The sequence below is a fragment of the Bidens hawaiensis genome, unplaced genomic scaffold, assembly GCF_021521415.1.
Source record: "Bidens hawaiensis isolate Kalapana, Puna unplaced genomic scaffold, B.hawaiensis_p1.1 tig00017140_1, whole genome shotgun sequence".
In the NCBI taxonomy this organism is placed as follows: Eukaryota; Viridiplantae; Streptophyta; class Magnoliopsida; order Asterales; family Asteraceae; genus Bidens; species Bidens hawaiensis.
The window spans coordinates 250705-271300 of NW_027492587.1; the positions used below are offsets into that span (position 1 = coordinate 250705).

At 36.2% G+C, this 20596-nt stretch overlaps 3 protein-coding genes and 1 pseudogene across 4 annotated transcripts; 3 read left to right on the forward strand and 1 right to left on the reverse strand.

Moving 5' to 3' along the window:
• The first annotated feature begins 3893 nt into the window (after positions 1 to 3893).
• On the forward strand, positions 3894 to 5516 carry LOC143553055 (G-type lectin S-receptor-like serine/threonine-protein kinase At4g27290 pseudogene; annotated as a pseudogene). The gene is made up of 3 exons (XR_013138766.1): positions 3894 to 5184; positions 5266 to 5403; positions 5461 to 5516. The product of XR_013138766.1 is annotated as a G-type lectin S-receptor-like serine/threonine-protein kinase At4g27290 pseudogene (transcript).
• A 283-nt stretch (positions 5517 to 5799) lies between these two features.
• On the forward strand, positions 5800 to 7180 carry LOC143553056 (G-type lectin S-receptor-like serine/threonine-protein kinase SD1-1). The gene is made up of 5 exons (XM_077043119.1): positions 5800 to 5937; positions 6011 to 6225; positions 6292 to 6525; positions 6632 to 6782; positions 6866 to 7180. Exons 1-5 carry the CDS (start codon positions 5800 to 5802, stop codon positions 7163 to 7165), a joined length of 1038 nt encoding a protein of 345 aa, XP_076899234.1. The 3' UTR covers positions 7166 to 7180.
• Positions 7181 to 7350: 170 nt separating this feature from the next.
• On the reverse strand, positions 7351 to 11499 carry LOC143553043 (G-type lectin S-receptor-like serine/threonine-protein kinase At4g27290). Its single transcript, XM_077043112.1, has 7 exons — positions 10114 to 11499; positions 9732 to 9854; positions 9492 to 9655; positions 8674 to 8884; positions 8347 to 8584; positions 8102 to 8252; positions 7351 to 7662 (listed from the first exon to the last, which is right to left on the reverse strand). The coding sequence occupies exons 1-7, from the start codon at positions 11381 to 11383 to the stop codon at positions 7351 to 7353; spliced, it is 2469 nt and encodes an 822-aa protein (XP_076899227.1). The 5' UTR covers positions 11384 to 11499.
• Positions 11500 to 15035: 3536 nt separating this feature from the next.
• LOC143553044 (uncharacterized) lies at positions 15036 to 16631 on the forward strand. The gene is made up of 4 exons (XM_077043113.1): positions 15036 to 15425; positions 15503 to 15623; positions 16056 to 16283; positions 16365 to 16631. Exons 1-4 carry the CDS (start codon positions 15175 to 15177, stop codon positions 16488 to 16490), a joined length of 726 nt encoding a protein of 241 aa, XP_076899228.1. The 5' UTR covers positions 15036 to 15174; the 3' UTR covers positions 16491 to 16631.
• The last annotated feature ends 3965 nt before the right edge of the window (positions 16632 to 20596 follow it).

Genomic DNA, 20596 nt, shown 5'->3' on the forward strand with positions numbered 1-20596 from the left:
ACAAAATATGGTATGTCACCGTCGAGGACAACCGAAGGCATTCGATTTATAAGAAAACAAGCTGTAGAGACTGCATCAGCCCAAAATGTTTTGGGAACATTCATTTGAAATAGGAGTGCTCGTGTGACTTCAAGGAGGTGCCTATTTTTCCGTTCGGCAACCCCATTTTGAGATGGTGTTTCGACACACGATGTTTCGTGAAGTAAACCATTTTGTGAAAAAAAGGATCGGAAAGATTCTGACATGTATTCTTTTGCGTTGTCACTTCTCAGTGTTTGAACGGAAACTTTAAACTGTGTTTTTATTTCATTATAAAATGAACAAAAATGTGAGAATACTTCGGAACGATTTTTCATTAAGTAAAGCCAAGTTACACGAGAGTAGTCGTCCACAAAGGTAACAAAATATTTAAAACCAAGCTTAGACGTAACCGAACATGGACCCCAGACATCAGAATGAACTAATTCAAAAGGGGACGTGGCCCGCTTATTGACTCTAGGACTTAGGTAAACACGTTGGTGTTTAGCAAACTGATACGACTCACACTGCAGGGATGATACGTGAGAAAACTCGGGACATAATTTCTTTAGAGTTTGGAGAGATGGATGACCTAATCGACAATGTGCTTCAAATGGTGATGAACTTGGACAAACTAGAGAATAAGGTGTCTGAGTTTCAAATATATATAGGCCATTAGATTCCCGTCCTTTACCAATAATCCTCTTCGTAGACAGATCCTGGAAAACACAAAAATCAGGATAGAATGAGACACAACAGTTTAAACCACGAGTTATTTTACTAACGGATAGTAAATTAAATGGAAAGTTTGGTAAATTCAAAACTGAGGATAAATGGATCAAAGGAGTAATTCTGGCATTGCCAGATCCCAGTACTTTTGGAGTCGATCCATCAGCAATAGTAACATAAGATGAAGGTGCTTTATTTGTTAGATTAGAAAGAAGCTGAGGATTACCGGTCATATGTTCTGAAGCTCCAGAGTCAATAACCCACTTTGAAACAATAAGACACAAGACACTTTGCAGACTTACCTGTTTCAGCAAGAGTAGCAGTAGGAGCTGTAACTGAGTGAAGATATTCTTCTGATGAGTTAGCACCTCTTGGTTGTGACAAATTTACTTCTTCAGACACAGCACTAAGATGAGCAGAAGATCCTTTTGAATACCGGGCTCCTGGTTTCTTACAATTATACTTGGTGTGCCCAAGCTCGTGACAATAGTAAAATTCCACGTCACTAGGCTCATAAACACGTTGATGTTGAGCAGCTCGACTACTGAAGGTACTACATGAGCCACCTCGATGGTTACCTCTTGACCCTCCTCTAAATCCACCACGGCTAACTAATGCACTGTTAGGGATGGTTGCTGTATGAGACGGAACATTCTCATGCCGAAGAACACGAGCGAACGTCTCCTGAAGAGAGGGGATGGTAGATTCATTCAACAACTGGGATCGAATATGATCAAACTCTGGTCGAAGACCTGTCAAGAAACTCATCACTGCTATCTATTCTCGTTGAGTTTGCATGACTCGAACATCTGCACTCAGAGGTAGAAGGGAGTTTAGCTCTTCATACATCTTTTTGAATTCCATTACATACGCAGTGAGTGAGCGCTCATGTTGCTCCCCCCGATGGAAAGACTTGCAGACACTATAAATTCTGGATATGTTGCTCTGTCCAGAGTATAGAAACTCCAAATAATCTATTAGTTCTTTCACATATTCACAGTGATTAATAAGTGAAAGAACATATGTATCAATGGAGTTTCTAATTTGTAGGAACAATCGAGCATCGTTTTGTAGCCATTGCTCTTTCGTGTCATCTGTGGGAGGATCGGAGGTAAGGTATGAGGCCTTCCCGATGCTTCAAAGATACAGACGCACAGTTTTGCTCCATTCATAGAAGTTGGAGCCATCAAGCTTGTTATCTGTGATTCGGGATGCTACTGGTTGCACATCAAGATTGTTTGTAGTTGGAATAGGATCAGAAGTTTTGTTTTCACTCTTGTTAGTCATCCTTTACTCTAAAATTTAACCAAGAGAAAAAGAAAGAGTAATGTAATAATATCAAAGTCTAGAATATGGAGACTAGACCAAAAGCAACGTTAGATTCTTGACTAGAAATCTGGAAATCAGATCAAAATTTTTTTTTAATCTTAATTTTCTGGAAAGTAAGAAATATGGCAAATGTGGTGGTACGGTGGTGAAAGGGCGGAAGTTTGGTGGTGATACGGCAATGGAAAGGGTAGCGAGTGGTAATTGGAGGGTGGTGGTGAGATGAAAACAGGTTACTCTATGGCTGGTTCCAAGAAGACACGAGGATGTATAGCTTTTGAGCTGATGAAAACAGGCTATTCTTGCTGATGTCCAATTTTAAGCTGGATGTGTAACTCTCAAGAGCAGGAACGAGGCTATGATACCATGTAAAATGGTAGTCAGAAATCAGATTCAATGATGCAACTAGGGAACTAGAAATAGATTGGAGAATATTGACCTGTTATTTCTCTGGTTGAAACTTCATAAAACCATGATATTTATAGACACTAGAGGACTTATCTAGAAGATTTATCTAGAAGTGCAACTTGGCAAGTTGCCAAGTTGCCAACTTGTATCAAAATATTTACTTATTATAATATTTAACAATTATGATATCTAACAATAACTAAATTAAATTATTATTTAAACTTATTAATAACTAATCTAAATAACAATTAAATAACGTCTTATCCAATAATCTAGATTATTCTTAAATCTCATTTTAATTTTAACTCTTTTTTTCAACTAATTTGCAACCGAACGTTGGCGATGGAAAAATCTACAACCATTTTGTGACCAACATACATAATTTAGTTTTAATTGATTACTTTTACCCTTTTTCTGGACCTCTTTGCGACTGAATCTGAACGGTTGCCAAATTAATGATGTTTTGGTCACAATTACCCAGTTTTTAAATAGTAGCTACTTATGAAATTGTCATCGCACTTGCTTTCTATTTACTTCATAACATTCCCATGTTATTTTCCGTTTGCTCCTGATCCCTCCCCATTAAGTTTATTAAACATAAACTTCCAAAACTTGTTAAATTACAATAAAAAATTTCTAAACCTAAACATTTATTATTATTATTACTATTGTTATTATTATCATATATATATATATATATATATATATATATATTAAAATACTAGTTTTAGAGCTCGTGTAACACATAAAATAATTAAAATAAGTGCATAATGTATATGAAAAAATGTATTTTCTATATTTCCTTATTGTTTGATAATAACAAAATTTCTAAACCTAAACATTGCAAGCTACCTCCAACCTTAATTATTTATAACAAACTTACATTAAAATAAAATAATAAATAAATAAAATAAGTCTTTCGTCGAAACTTGAATACGCGAAACCACGTCGCAAGCTGCCTCCCCTTCCTGGACCCTCTATACACCTTGTTCTTCTTCACATATTTATACCATCGATCATCTCACTTTCTATCTTCTCATCACATTATATCAAACCAATTCAACAATCACTACTCAATTTCTATTCATCTTTTTTTTTGTTAGCCTGTTAACATTACACATATTTGTAACTATAGTCGAGCCCTATTTAATTATAGTCAAAAGATGGACACCGCCATTATCTCCTAACTAATCAAACAATACTAATAATTGAAAGATACATATAAGTCTTGAATTCAATTATTGTTGCTACTGCATTAAATGCTACATATACAATTCTAGAAACTTATTAAATATCTGCATTCAATCATTGTTCAAGAAGATTAAAAGTTCGAACAGCAAATGCTCAATTCGAATCAATCAACTGGGATCGGCCAGTCAACATAACTAACTATATTTCCTGATAAATTGAAGTTATCAAAATTAATCATCATACTGTCAATGAAGGAACTAGTCATACTCTTGTTTTGCTTTAACACATTACTCATTTGTACCATAGCATCAGACATCATATCCATTAATCAAACCATAAGAGATGGTGAAACCATTGTTTCAGCCCAAAAAACCTTTGAGCTTGGGTTCTTTAGCCCGAGCAATACCTCCCAAAACCGATATTTAGGCATATGGTACCAGTTTGCAACAGATACCGTTGTTTGGGTTGCCAATAGAGAAACTCCGATTAGTAATAACAAATCTGGTGAGCTAACTCTTACTCCTGGAGGATTATTGGTGCTCCGTGACTCCACAACCAACCGAACCATTTGGTCGTCTGATGCGTCAAGAGAGACTGGAAATGCTGTTGCTCGGTTGTTGGATAATTCAAATTTTATTGTGGTCGATAGCGAAGATGGACCGGAAAATTACATTTGGCAGAGTTTTGATCATCCTGGAAACAATTTGATGCCTGATATGAAGTTTGGGAGAAACTTGAAGAGGGGTGTAGTGACAAATTATACATCGTGGAAGAGTGATGATGACCCATCTCCGGGTTCATTTACGATTTATATGAATTTTAGTGGTCTCCCACAAATATTTCAAAAGAACGGAGATGCGATTCAATATCGACTAGGTTCTTGGAATGGTTATGCATATAGTGGCAACACGAACTACCGGCAGAATCCAGTTTACAGACGCTCGTTTTACATGGACGAAATAGAGATTTCAGCTGTATACATGTTGCTTAATCAATCGGTTTTTGCCAGGTTGACGTTGCAACCAAACGGATTTATGGGACAATGGAATTGGATCAACCGAACGCAAGGATGGTTTATGTATTCGTCACTCACAACGGATAGTTGTGAAAGATATGCTCTGTGCGGGGTTCATGGGATTTGTGACATTGGACAGTCCCCTAACTGTGGGTGTCTAAGAGGGTTCACGCCTAAAAATCCCGACCAATGGAGTATGGCAGATTGGACGAGCGGTTGCCAAAGGGAAACTCCGTTGGATTGTGGTGTTGGGGAAGGGTTTCGGAAGTACTCATTTGTTAAAATTCCAGACACTGGACAATCATGGTTTGATAGAAATATGAGTTTGGAGCAATGCAAGGAGAAATGCACATGCGAGTGTAACTGTACTGCTTATGCTACTTTGGACATCAAACAAGGTACCGGTTGTTTGGTATGGTACAATGAACTGATAGATATGAGAACACTTCCGAATCGCGGGCAAGATATATACATCCGAATGAGCGCTACTGAGTTAGGTAAACGTTTCTTTTTGTTAGTTTAATTAAGATGTGATTTGTAACGTAGATGATTCTAGCCGGATTTTGTGATATTTGCAGAAAAAGACCAAAGGAGTTCAAAAAACGAAAAGAAACCCTGGGCCATTATCATCCCTGTTGGTCTTGGATTTGTCATTCTGATGGGACTATGTGTGATGATCATCCTGAAGAAGAAAAAGAAGAAGGTTATGCCACAAGGTAATTTACTTTCATTAGTATTATATTCATTTTGTTCATATGTGTTGCAATAAATAGTTGTATCAGGAACAAATATTAGAACCACACTAGTTCTGGCTAGCTTCTATTTCTGATTCTGATACAATTCCGTAGACAAATACATTACAATATGCATTGGATCACGTTATAAGAGACTTACCTAGCTATTAGCTAGATATGAACATGATAAAAGGATACATATCAATTAAAATACAATATTGAAATAAATATCTAGGCTAATAGTAACTACCATTCTAGCTTATAACTTTAATATTCCCCTTTAAGCTAGACTGAAGATACTCCTATTCTTTTTTCAAACTCAAAAAAAAAATAAAAAGAAAATCCAACTTGATCGGAACATACTTAAAGATTTCATTGATGGGGAGAAGTGATTCGATTGTCCAAAAAGACAGCTTAGACCTCCCATTATTCAACCTGTCCACATTGATAGTAGCAACAGACAATTTCTCTTCCAATAACAAGCTTGGAGAGGGTGGTTTTGGACCGGTTTACAAGGTATTGTTCAATCTACAAACATAAATTTAGCATTTACTTTGATTACTAATAACGTAAAAGAACATTCTTAAAGGGTTGCCTAGAGGATGGACGAGAAATCGCAGTGAAGCGACTTTCTGTGATCTCTACGCAAGGAGTTGAAGAGTTTAGAAATGAAGTTATCTTCATTTCAAAGCTTCAACATCGAAATCTTGTCAAAATTCCAGGGTATTGCGTCGAAGGGACAGAAAAGTTGTTAATTTATGAGTTCATGCCTAACAGCAGCCTTGATTTGCATCTCTTTGGTAAGTTAAAAATGACAATTCTACAACATGATTCAAGAAAACAAGCTAATAACTTAATACTCATAAGAAGATCAATAACAAAAATACTCGATTGGCTGCAACGATTTCATATCATCAATGGAATTGCTCGAGGTCTGCTTTATCTTCATCAAGATTCTCACCTACGAATCATCCATCGAGACCTCAAAGCTGCCAACATCTTGCTTGATCGTGAGATGGAACCTAAGATATCAGATTTTGGCCTTGCAAGAAGCTTTGGAGGAAATGAGACTGAAACAAACACCAAAAGGGTGGTCGGAACATAGTGAGATTTCTTTATAAACACAATTCTATGCATGCATGTGAATATTTCTGATTATATTATATTCGTTTTAAGTTTAATCACTTAACCTGTAATAATTATTATACAGTGGATACATGTCTCCAGAGTATGCAGGAGACGGGATCTTTTCAACAAAATCAGATGTGTTCAGCTTTGGTGTTTTAGTGTTGGAGATTGTTAGTGGAAAGAAAAGCAGACAATTATTCTATCAAGATCATAATCACAACATTGCTGGATATGTAGGAAAAATTAATATATTACTTTTACAGTGCCAACTATATATATTTTTAATCTCCATCTATCTCAACTAATTGACCTTTAGGCATGGAGGCTTTACAAAGAAGGAAAGACTTTGGAATTTGCAGACGAATCTTTGATCGAGTTAAACGACATAGAAGTGTTAAGGTCGATCCATTTGGCTTTGTTATGTGTTCAACATAGACCAGAAGATAGACCGGACATGTCTATGGTGGTTATGATGTTGAGCAGTGACCAGCGGTTGCCCGAACCAACACGACCTGGCTATTATATAGAAGACGATAAATTTGGACCTGAGAATTCATCTAGCATGCCAACGCAATCTCCAACGGTGTCTCACTGTTACACAATGACACACGTATAAGCAAGAACTATCACTCGATCTCAAAATACGACTCCTATTAATTAATGCCGGACAAAGTTGTTTACAATATGGTTGTTGGATGACACAATACATCAATCATCTTTGGGATTTCGCACTTTGTTTTACAAAAAATAAACAAAACAACAAATGTGTAGAAATTGTATGATTACAAATTAAGGAATTATCTATCTAGGTTGCATGTATGTAACACTTAAGTTATTTGACAAACTCCATACAGGATGATTACTAGATGAAGATTCTGCTTCTTGTGGTCTTCGCCTTTCGGTATAAAAACCGGGTTCTTTAGGTTCAGGCAAGAAAACTTCACTGCCTAGCATAAGAACTACCATAGTCATGTCTGGCCTGTCTTCAGGATACTTCTGCACACATAGTAAACCAATATGAACTGATCGGTACACTTCTGACTCGGCATAGGAACCCCTTATAGTGTCATCCATCAAATCCAGATGTTGCCGGTTCTTATACAGCCTCCAAGCCTGACCAAAAGATTTTATGTAAACACACACGTACAAAAAAAATAGATGAATGTCTCCAAATCACCGTTTTAATAATGAATCTCCATATAATCCTATTTAATAGAATAAAATGTTTTAAGGTAATAAATAGATATAATAAAATTATCAATAGATATTTATATTATTAATTCTGAAAACAATTAAAAAATATAATATAGTGTAATGCAAGGTAATGTACAAATTAGATATCCGACACCTTCAATTAAGATTATTATGAAAATATATTAGAAAGTAATTCAGGTAAACTTTTGAAGTTTTTATCAAAAATATTTGTTAAGGAACATTAAGATAGATTTAAAATTTGATGTACATTGTAATTTTCATTCCATTCCATGATCGACAGTCTAGGTAAAACCCTGTAATGAAAAAAAAGGTTTTATTGTTAACGGTTAAAACTTACATGTCCAACAAGATTGAGATCATGATCCGCGTGACGAAATCCTCTATTTTTCTTTCCACTCACAATCTCTAGCAACAACACACCAAAGCTAAAGACATCAGATTTGACGGAGTATATTCCATCAATGGTATACTCAGGTGCCATGTAACCACTACATGAAATTAACGAACAAATCAGTTAGTATCTATTAAGGAATAGTTACAGTTGAGTTCCATGTTAAATTTCATGAGAAATGGAATACTTACTAGGTTCCCATCACTCTTCCTGTATTCGCTTGGGTGTCACTACCTTCCATAATTCTTGCTAACCCAAAATCTGAGATTCTTGGATTCATATCTTTATCTAGTAATATGTTGCTAGCTTTTAAATCTCTATGAATAATTCTTAGCCTCGAGTCCTGATGAAGATAGAGAAGCCCCCTTGCAATCCCGTTAATAATTCTGTAACGGTTTGACCAATCCAATGACTTTCTTTTTCCTTCATCTGCTCAATATATCATGCAGATTAGTGATTTGACTTTCTTTGACCAGTACATTGACAAAATTGGGTATAATAATCGTAAGAAAAGGTACCAAAAATGAAAAAATCCAAGCTTTTGTTGGGCATGTATTCGTAGATCAGCATTCGCTCCCCTTCCTCGATGCAGCATCCTAAAAGCTTCACGAGGTTTCGATGTTGAAGTTTAGCAATATATTGAACCTCATTTCGGAATTCATCTAGTCCTTGTTTCGATTTTCTTGAGTGCCTCTTTACAGCAATTTCTTTTCCACCCTCCAAAATTCCCTAAAAATGAGTAATATTGGCACAATGGATATAAGTATATCAATGTCTAGTTACATTTAAACCGGAAACAACTCAAAAAAAAATTTTAACTTATATCTATGAGTTACACTTGATCATATTTAGATACAAGATGCTTGTCCAATCTTTAAAAGGCTTTAGTGGGAAAAATAAGGTAGCACCCAACTCACTGAGCCTACCTTAAAGCCGCACATTTCAACTCGAACCTGTTATTAGTTGTTATGTTTAATCACAAATCGATCAAATTACAAAATTCAGTTAAAAGGGTGGGTCAAACAAGTCAAAGGGGTTGAAAGTCACCCAATTATCAAAATAATAATGTGTACATGTTTAATTCAAAGATTTAGATTATCTATTGTAATAACACAGTCTTATAATCATAAACACACATTCATCTGGTATGAAAAATAAAAAATAAAAAATAAAACTTGGAAACATTAAGTTAGCGCCCAACTCATGTGACCTGTCTAGAACCTATTTTGACCGGTTACTCAATCCATGTAACCCGCAGCCCAAATAATTTTTGTGTTGGATCATGTACCTATAGATCGACTACGAAATAATGTTATTAACTTATTATTAATGTTACCTTGTAGACGGGCCCAAAACCACCTTCTCCAAGCTTACAGTCATTTGAAAAGTTATTTGTTGCATTTGCTATCGTGTTAAATTCAAACAATGGCAATTCCCAGTCTTCCCTCGTGTTCTCATTGGTAAAGTTGTTTTCAGGAACATCCATAGTCACCGCTGCAACTATAAAAATTGTAACTTTGTAACTTAGTCACATTCATGTCCTTAGTTATTAAGATTATGGTTTTTGAATATTTACCATTTTTCTTTTGTGTCCTTTTTCTGTAAATAAATAGGCATACAACCAGTAGAACTGTAAGTGACGCGAGTATAGGAATGACTATAATCTTAACTCTTCTCTCCTTTGCTTTAGCATCCCTATCTGCTGCACAAAGCAAAATTAACCATTGGATTAACATAATATGAAAGTAATACTTATATAAATATATATGAAAGACGATCACATTTCAAGTTTAAACCTTGATTGTATTATTGATTGTTAGACGAGAATAGGAGGAAAACTAACTTAAAAAACCCCTAGGTTTGTAAGTATGACAACTAGGTCTCCGCACTTACTCAAGATTACACTAACAATATACTAAGTTTAACTATTTGTTCTAAAAATTATATGACAGCCATACCTATTTCTGAAGCAGCCATTCTTACAAAGATATCCTGCCCATCTTCAGCATACACTCTCATATCAACCAAATTATCAAACCAAATTAAGCATCCACTTCCTCTACCAATATCCAGATTACCATAAGCCGTACAGTTACAATTCCTCAAACATTCCCTTCTACACTCTTCAAGATTCATACTCACATTAAACCAACTTCTTCTCGTATCCGGCACCTTCACACCCGACAGTGTCACAAACCCGTCTCCACCTGGACAATCCAACTCGACATTCCTCACGCACCCATTCTCCCAATCAGCCCGTCTCCATTCCTCAGGGAACCGTGGCTCAAACCCACGCAAACACCCGCACCTAGGCGAATTATTTATATTACAAACACCATACGCGCCACACAACCCATAAATGTCACAATCATCCCTTTGTCCCCTCACATAAAGCTCCCATCGAGATGTTCTTTCAATCCATGTAAACCGCTCTAATCTGCCCTCCGTATTTAGAATAAATCGGGACACGACCAAGCTATTAACAAGCTCATATTTATAATATAGTTCCCTCTCATTAAACTCAAACTCAAACGTGTAAATCTCGTTTTGTTTCAAACTCGGCATGCCACTAAACCGCAACCCGTTCCAAGGCCCCGAACTAAACTCCACATCCAAACCCTTCCTTAAAAGAATTTGTGGGTACCCGTTTGAATCGAATCGGTTTGTATACTCGCCTAATGATGGATCATCAACACTCCTCCATGAAGTCAAATATTTATCCAAACCCTTTACAAAATCCTTACCAAACTTCATGCTTGGAAGGAATGTATCACCCGGGTAATCGAAACTCTGCCAGATATAATTATCCGGAACGGTGTCGTTTTGGTTTCTGATCACAAGGTTCCCCGTGTGAAGAAGTTGTGTGACCGGGTTGTTTGCGGCTATGGATGAGTTTGATGACCATATGATGGTGTTTGCATGGTTAAGGAGGATTAATGTCCCATTGCCGGTGAGTGTTAGCACACCTGAGGTGTCGTTGAGAGGTTTTTCGCGGTTGGCGACCCATACAACGGTGGTAACTTGGATTTTGTTGTACCAGATTCCTAAGTACCGGTTGGTTGAACGGGTTGAGGGGGTGAAGAATCCCATTCTGAAGGATTCATCATCGGACACGATGGTTTGGCCGTCGGTAATGTTTTGGTTTGGTGTAATGGTGCTGATTGCTGTTGAGGTTAAGAAGATGGAAGAAATAGAGAAGATGAATATGAGATGGGAAAAGTGTTGCATGTTTGGTAGGTGGTGTGCTGAAGAAGTTCACACGATTGTTTCTTTTGTAGTATAAAGTGTACATACGAATTCATGGGGATTTTTCAAAACGCGTGGGTTAGTCATAGGTGTTATCCATGGATGGGTTGACCAATCGCGATGTTCGTATAGCCACTTCTAGAAAATGGGTAATTTTGCTACAAAATATTTCTACAATTTTCCCACAACTCAAAATTTTCAACAAATTTTCCACAATTTTTCGTCAATAATTAAAAGGAAAAAAAGTCTTAAAATTTTACACAAGTTTCCTACAATGTAGTGGCGTCAAGCAGTGTTGTCATAGTTTCGTAGAAAACATAAAACCATTTCCGACAAATTACCGACAATAAGTTTAATCATTTGTTAAATATTAACCTTCAAAATAAAAAAAAAAAATCAACATAAACACCCTTTTGTTGCAAAACAGTCGGAACGCAGGTAATTTTGCTACACATTTTCTACAATTTTGAAAAGTATCTTATAAACCACACTTTTGTGGCAAAATTGTGGTAAAAGTGGTAAAGTTTGCTACAAGTTTCCGACAACCGTGTATTAATTATTGCAAATTAAACACTAATAACATTGAAACCACACTTTTGCGGCAAAACGAACAGAAAGCTTACAAACTTAGCTACAAATTTGATACAAAACTGTAATATATTATAAAAATCACACTTTTGTGGCAAAATGGTGTCAAAACTTTGTAAATGTTGCTACAATATTTTGGCAACTTTGTATTAATTATTGAATATAAAAACTAATAATAATGAAACCACACTTTTGTGGCAAAATAGACGGAATGTCGGCAAATTTTGCTACTAATCTGCTACAATTTTGTAATAAACACAAATTTGAGGCTAAATTGTGGCAGAATTTGCAACTTTTACTACACGTGTCTCGCAACTAGTGTTATTTATTAAATATAAAAACTAACAATAATGAAACCACACTTTTGTGGCAACATTGTAGCAATTTTTTACTAAGTTATGACAATTCGGTAATGAAACCACACTTTTGTGGCAACATTGTAGCAATTTTTTACTAAGTTTGCTAAAGTTTTATGACAATTCGGTAATGAAACTACACTTTTGTGGCAACTTTGTAGCAATTTTTTAACTAAGTTTGCTAGTTTATAATAATTCAATATTGTTTGTTGAATATAATATTAATAAGTAATAAAAACACATTTTTGGCTAACTTGACACAATTATCGCAAATGGTGTCAATAGCTGGGATATAGTAGTGGTGGTTGGTGGTGATGACGGTGTACGTTGGGCGATGGTGGTGACGGGCGCAAGTGATGGTTGGTGGTGATGGGTGGCAACAGTGGTTGTGGTGAGAGGCGACGACGGTGGTGGTGGTTGCAATGACGGGTGGTGGGCAGCAGGAAGTAATGGTGGGGTGGCGGTGGTGGGCAACGATGGCGATAGCCAGGAGCGACAGTTGGTGGAAGTGTGTGGATAAGTGGTGGTGGTGAGTGCGGTCATTGCAACAGTGGTGGGCGACAAAGACTATAGTGGTGGTTGTTGGTGGTGGTGACGGTGGTGGGCGGCATGTAATAATGGTGGGTGGTGATGGTGTGCGTTGGGTGATGGTGGTGACGGTAGTGGGGCAGCGGGGTAATAATGGTGGGTGGGGATGGCTTGCGTTGGGTGATGGTGGTGACGGTAGTGGGGCAGCGGGGTAATAATGGTGGGTGGGGATGGCGTGCGCTGGGTGATGGTGGTGACGGGCGCAAGTGATGGTTTGTGGTGATGGGCGGCAACAGTGGTTGTGGTGAGAGGCGACAACGGTGGTGGGTGGCAGAAGGTAATGGTGGTGGGTAACGATGGCGATAGCGAGGAACGATGGTTGGTGTAAGTGTGTGGATAAGTGGTGGTGCTGGTGAGTGGCTGTTGCGGCGGTGGTGGGCGACGACAATGATAGTGGTGGTTATTGGTGGTGGGCAGCGGGTAATAATAGTGGGGGTGGTGATGGTGTGCGTTGGGTGGTGGTGGTGACGGTGATGGGAGGCGAGTAATAATGGTGGGTGGTGATGGTATGCGCTGTGTGGTAGTGACGGTGATGGGTAATGAGTGATAATGGTGGGTGGTGATGGTATGTGGAGAATATCAAGTCTACATGACGCCTTCACCTGATGACCTGAATAATCAGTAGTAAACCACATCTATTAAGGTGAGCAGACTATTATACATGTGTTTGTATGTATGTATGTATGGGTAATTGTAATAATTATTTATTATTATATAAAAATCAAACATATAATATTGTGGATATTTGTGAAAGAATTCAGAGACTAGCTTGTTTCTCATACTCATTCGTTAATTCAAAGGCAAGTATGGTTAATTAATTATGTTGTTGTTTCTAGAGACGACCTTGCTTAATATAAGGTCATGGGTTCGAGGCCTTTAGTTATTTTTTTTCGTTCTTGTTTCTGTTTTTATGTTAGCTCAAGAAGCTATTTCTGACTTCTATCGATCCTCTTTTTTTAAAATACACACAACTCTAATCGAATACAAGGTACAAATATATAAACTTTATGATATGATGTCATGGACACAATTGACTAATAATAGATTAATGAAAAAATGACTAAGAAACTTTTCCCTCTCGTTCAACTAATGAAAAAATCTTAAAAGCTAAAAAATCCCACCATTTCCCGCTATAAACCTATTTTCTTTTTCCTTTTCCCTCTCGTTCTTATCCTCTCAACCAGGCGCCAAAACCCTAATGGGCTCCCACCACCGCCGTTTCTATTCTACTCTCATTAATCGAACAACCCAATCGATTTAATTACTCCTCAATCAAAGTTTTCAGCCCTTGTTAGAATCTTCAATTGAATAAAAATAACATCGTTTGGTGATAGCAGCTGCCGGAGAAGTTTGGTGGTAGCCCTTCTGTAAGTTTTTTTTTTTTTTGTTTTGCCCTATTTTATTAATGTGTATATGTTAGATTTATAGCACCCTAATTGATAAGTTGGAAAACATTTAGGGGTGTGCAGGTTACCTGTTCGACCCGCAAAACTAAACGGAATTAGAAATAGTGTCTGGTTCTGGTTCTGCATTTTTTATTAATTTCCAACTAAATAATATTAAAGTTGCTGCATTTCCCATAAAGCCCAATAACCTGCGAACCCATTCCCGTAAAACCGGTTTCAATTCCTGGAAAGAACCCGTGAACCCATCATAAGCTCGTATAGTTAACTATATCAATTTTGCAATCAGATTCATTAATACGTACATGCTATAATTGGTTTGTTTGTTCGTTAACTATATCATATGATATATATGTGGTAAGTTAATTTTAATCACATGGTTTTCCATTGTTATATTATCTATCTGATCATTTATGCTTGATTAATGCACGTTGTATATGTTATGAAGGGTGGTAAAGATAACCCTAGTGGTGGTCATGGCGTTGGTAGTGGTCTTCGGGGTGGGAAGACAAAGCAAGCTAGTCATGTTGGTAGTGGTCTTCGAGGTGGGAAGACAAAGCAAGTGGGTCATGCTGGTAGTGGTCTTGACAGAGGCTCTAGTGTTTGTAAAAGTCATGGTGTTGGTAACGGTCCTAGTGTAGGTGATGGTGTTGGTAGTGGTCGTGGTGTTGATAGCAGTCTTAGCGTAGGTATTGATCCAAAAGATGCTAATAAAACCACTGTCTGGAGACATGGGTCGTATGTGAAGATACGACCTCCAAAAGGAAAAGGTCGCGTGGTTACATTGTGTACTAGAGGCGGAGCTGGAAGTTATAACCTTTTGGATAGCAGTTATTCGATGGCTGACTTAGATGGGTTGTTAAATACCACTACGGCATTACATGATGCACTAAAGGATATACCTAATAATGATGATGATGATTTAGATGGGGATTTCGATGACACGGGCGATAGTGATGAAGATGATTTTGGTAGCGATGGTGGGAGTGGTGGTGAAGGCGGTGGCGACGATGGTGACGGTAGTGGCAACGATGGTGGTGACAGTGGTGATGCTGACGGAAGGGAATTGATAATACGTCAAGGAAAAGCGTATGTTTATGTTACATTTTTAAGTTATGTTGCTTATTCATGTAAAATATACTCATATGCTTATTTCATCATTGTAGGTTTGGAAATAGAATTAACAGAAGTATAAAAGGCATTTTAGATCAATGTCTTGATGGAGATTGGATCACATTTAAAAAGGTCCCAGTTGTGAAACAGAAGAGCATGTTTAAACGCTTTAAGGTAATTTATCAATTATAACTTATGTATGTTCTAAATCCAGTTGTGTGTATTTTAAATACATGTTACAAAAAAGCTCCAACTTGATGGCTACACACAATTTAATTGCTTATATTCAGTTTTTGCAAGATCTAAAAAGTTCATATATCATGGTTTTTATTTCTAGTTAAATGAGTTGGGACAGTACAAAAGTTTTTAGTTTAATGGTCAACTGACCGAACCAAACCAAACCCCGAATTAACTGTTGATAATCGATTAACCGAAACTGAGCGGTTATGGGTTTTCTATATCCAAAACAAATTGGTTAATTTTTATTGTTTAATTGAAGTGTTACATTATGGTTTCGGGTTTTGTCAATAAACAAACCAAACAAGCCCATGCTTACCTTAGTTATGATTATTTGTTTTAATTATTGCATTTTTACCTTTTTTTTAGACGAAATACCGATGGGATCCACGAACTGAGCAAAATATATATGATGGATTTATCAACGTGCTTAAGCGTCGATTCCGGGACAATATGAAAGTTTTGAGAAAAAAATTCAAGCAAAACGCTAGGGATGATAGGCATGAATTTCCAGATGATAAAGATAATTTTGATATAATGTGCAAATATTCACCTGATGACTCAATGCCACTTGGGAAATGGCAACGCATGTGCGATGTTAACGAGTTGATAAATTATTGTGTCTCCTTAAATTTTATTTCCTTTTATATATATTACATATATTTTTTACTGTTACAGCAATGGAATACTGAACAATGGAAAAAAAGGTCTGAAGCCGGGAGAGCCAACCGCAAGAATGACTTATGTCGTCATACAGGCGGGTCAATAGGATTTGATGAGCACCATCTCTGCATGGTAAACTGATCATAACCATAAGTTTCGTTAACTATTTTTACATTTAACACTTATCAAGTACGTTACTCATTTTTTTTTGTAGGGAAAAAAAGGTGATAAGGTTAGATATAGGTCATTGTTTATTGCGACCCATGCCACCAAAGAGTGCAAAAAGAGATTGCGGGATGGAGATATCATAGAAAAAGACTTGGACAAGTTAAAATTTGTTACCCCGCGTGCTAAACGTTCATATGTGAGTTATCTTTTATTATTTGTTTGTAATTCTATCAACTTTTTTGTAATTCTATCAACTTTTAGTACAATATCAAACATTATATTTTGATACCTTGTAGGTCTCGTACATGAGAGGGAAGAAGAACGGGCCGAACGTGAACGAGAGCGTGAAAAAGAACGTGTTAAACGCGAACTGGAGCGGGAAAAAGACCATGCCGAACGTGAGGAATGGCAAAAAAAGAATGGAAGAAATGTTTAAAAAATTAACGGATAAGTAAAAACCAAGGACGGAAGCAAGGTTTAAGTAATTTGTTGACAAGTAGAAAACTTTCGTTTTGTAATGTATTAGTTTTGTATTAAAGAACGTGTCGGATGCTTGTTATTTATATTCCAAGATTGTAAACTGGCTTTTTTGGGAATTTTTAAATATTTCAGCAAATTTCACTGCAAAATATGGGTTTGTAAATTCATTAAAAAAATAATTTTCATTTATGGCAATTTTGTCTCAGCATTTATCCAATTTTGTGGAAAGTTTGAAGCAAAATTTATCAATGTTTTGTAGCAAGTTTTGTAGCAAATCTTTTTAAAGTTTTGTGGCAGATTTGTGGCAATGCTTTTTTTAAATTTGTAGGAAGTTTGTAGCAAATTCTATTAAGATTTTGTAGGAAGGTTGTGGTAAAGTCCTGTTATTGTTTTGTGACAATTTTGTCGCAATCAAAATTTAATTAGCTAACTCAATATCTTTACTGATTAATTACTTTTATTAGCATTATCAATAATTTAAGATATTTTTTATAAATCATGACAAACTTGTTGTTAAGTTGTAGGAAAAGGTAACTAAAACTTTTGTGGCAAACTTGTCGAAATGTTAGCGACAACTAAAATTTGTAGTAATTTTGAGGCAAAATTTGTCGCATAATTGCCAGTAATAGGATTTGCCACGGCTTTTTTTCTCTCAAAATAGGTTTGTCGGAAAATTGTGGCTATGAGCCATTTGCCACAATTTGCCTAATATAACTTTTTATTAAATATGTCAATTTTTTGACAAAATTATTTCTTGTATTGTGTTTACTTTACTTGAATACGTGTCTATTGGGCGTTTATTTAATCCACATATCGTAACAAACCTAATCGGTAATGACCGAATTGGCATAAGTTTGATCATAAGTTTTGTTTGAGACTTTTAAAGATGTATTTTTTGAACTTATTGTCGCTGCCATAACAAACTTAACCATTATCAAACAAATTTGTGTTGTCGTAATGCGACAGGCTTTGAAAGCTAGTTGTTTTGCAATTTTAGTACTCGAGATAAAAATAACTTCAAACATCATATTATGATATTAATAAATTAATCAAAGTCTCCAAGTTTTAATCAACTAATAATATTTTCTTCTTTGAAACAAGTTCTTTCTTGTGTGTTATATTGTTATATATCGTACTCCTAATGTAAATTAATTATGAAAATTATCACACTTAGTTTTATTTAATGGAATAATACTTAAAACAATTCTAAAAGAAAATAGAAAAAATAACATAACATTTGGTCTGACGCACGAGTTAAAAAAGTCTACACACAATACGGCTCAATCTTTGAGGTGGTGCCGATAAAAGGAATAATTGTAAACACACACCTCATTGTCTTTATTTATTTATTCATTTATTTATTTATTTATTTATTTATTTATTTATTTCATTCGAGCGTTCTCAAAGGTGAGGCTTGTATACCCATGCTTTCGAAGTTGAATAATTCAAATCAACTTATACGACAAGAGCCCCGTAGGCCATAATTCAAATCTTTGACTTTTCAGATTTCCTTGGTCAAATTATCCATATTTGTCCCAAACCCTCTTTCGAGTTTCGAGTTTCGTCGCAACACTTTAACCATATTATTTCAAATTTACTAATGTTTTCTCTTTACCTTATTTTTTGTTTTTAGGCGATAGAGGATCTCACCTTTAAACCTATTATTTCGGGGTCATGTTTAATGTCAACTTCTTGATCGCCGTGAGAACGTACCATTTTGATGTGGGGGAACCCGATTTAATCCGTAAACCCGCCCCATCATCCAGATGTCCTTCGATTCTCCCAAGTGGGAATCGAACATATGTTTCCACTTAGGGAGGGCAAACCTTGTACCACTAGACCAAATTCTCAGGACTTCTCTCTACCTTAGTTAAAAGATACAGTTTAATTAGAGCATTTTTATTCAATCCATCATAAAATGTGAGTGAAGTTTTTATAATGTAGGTAGTGGTTTAGGATGTTGTGAGTGAATGAGATAGAAATGAAGTGATTTCTCGGTATATTTAAAAATGTATTGTTGACATCCTATAATTTTTTAATATATTTTGAAAGTGGTTGTGAGTGAAAGAAAGATAAATAATAATGATAGTGGCATAAAAAATATTATTTAATTGAAATGAGAGAGAAAATGTAATGATTTTCTTTATAAGTATTATTACTATATTGTTACAAATAGTTGATGATAATAATACACAATATATTACGTGGTTTTATTTTATATGGTATTAAAGTTTTAGAACGTATTCTTCTTCCTCTCCTACCTATCCCTCTCCGCTCGACGAATCTTGGGTGATTCTCAGGATTCCCCATTATCTTCTCTCCTTGCCAACATATATTGTTGGTTGTTGACCTATGGCCCATCGTTCCTTGTGTCATTATTTTCTTGCTCTTCTTCCCCCTCTCGTCTTGCTCAAGGAACGTATTATCCAAATATATTGAGTAGCTTTTATTTATTCTTCTCTTATCGCCATTGTGTTGCCATTGACGTCTCTTGGCGCCATATTCGTAGCTCCGGTCACCCTAGCTCAGCAGTTGTGCCTCTTGTTGTCGTTAAGGCTATGGCAGTATGTCTCTCTCCGTTTACCACCAAAGAGTTTTCTTATCTTTACTTTCTATGATTTTTGTTTTTGTTATTTTTTTTCCCTATTGTATGTTCTTGTTATACCCCAATGTATATTGTTTTTTCAAACCAAAGGGTTTCATTATTTAATGACCTAAGACTTTATGAACTCTTTTATTTGATTATATAATTTATTTTTATTGCATATTCTAGATGATACCAGCAGCGGCAGGGGCGGACCTATACTAGCCCCTTGTTAAGGGGTGGCCTCCCACGTTAAAAACAAAATAGTATTATACATATGTAAAAATCTCGATCGCTCTTCTTAAAATGAGTGCTAAGCCTCCCAATCGTCTTTCATGAAAAAAATTTATTGATCCATCGTTATAGCGATAACACCTAACCTAATATTTCATGCCTTTTGACGCAACAACTAGGCATCGTACATAATTTTGATATCTATAAAAATTACTGATTTCGTTATTGATGTAATTGACAAAATGATATTGTATATAAATAGAACATTCTAATATATTAATGTATAAAACACATTTATCATTCATGCACCTTTCTTAGGTTTGTTCGTTCATTTGTGTTTATATGTTGAATTTTTGGTTCAACATCCAAATGTCACAATCGCAAGACCGATCACGTTTTGTGACCCGAATGTCACATTTGATGTCTGGGCAATGGAGTTATGGAGACTTTTGACCGATGAAAAAAAATTTTGATTAGTCATGGATCTTTAATAAATACTTACAATTAGAGGTGCACAAATCGGGTTCACCTTGAAAACCCGAACCGGTTCGGAACCGGTTTTTTTCACACCGGGTAGAAAATGAAACCGGTTCCAGTCAGGAACCGGTTCGGTTCCCGACCCGAACCGATGCCCAGAAATGCAAACTTTTAGGAACCGGGTAGGTTGGAACCGGAACCGGTTTTTACGTAAAAACCGGTTCCACCGGTTTTTTTTTGAAATTTAAACATTATAGCCGTTAGGAACCGGTTCCAACGGCTATATAGCCGTTTTTGACCGTTG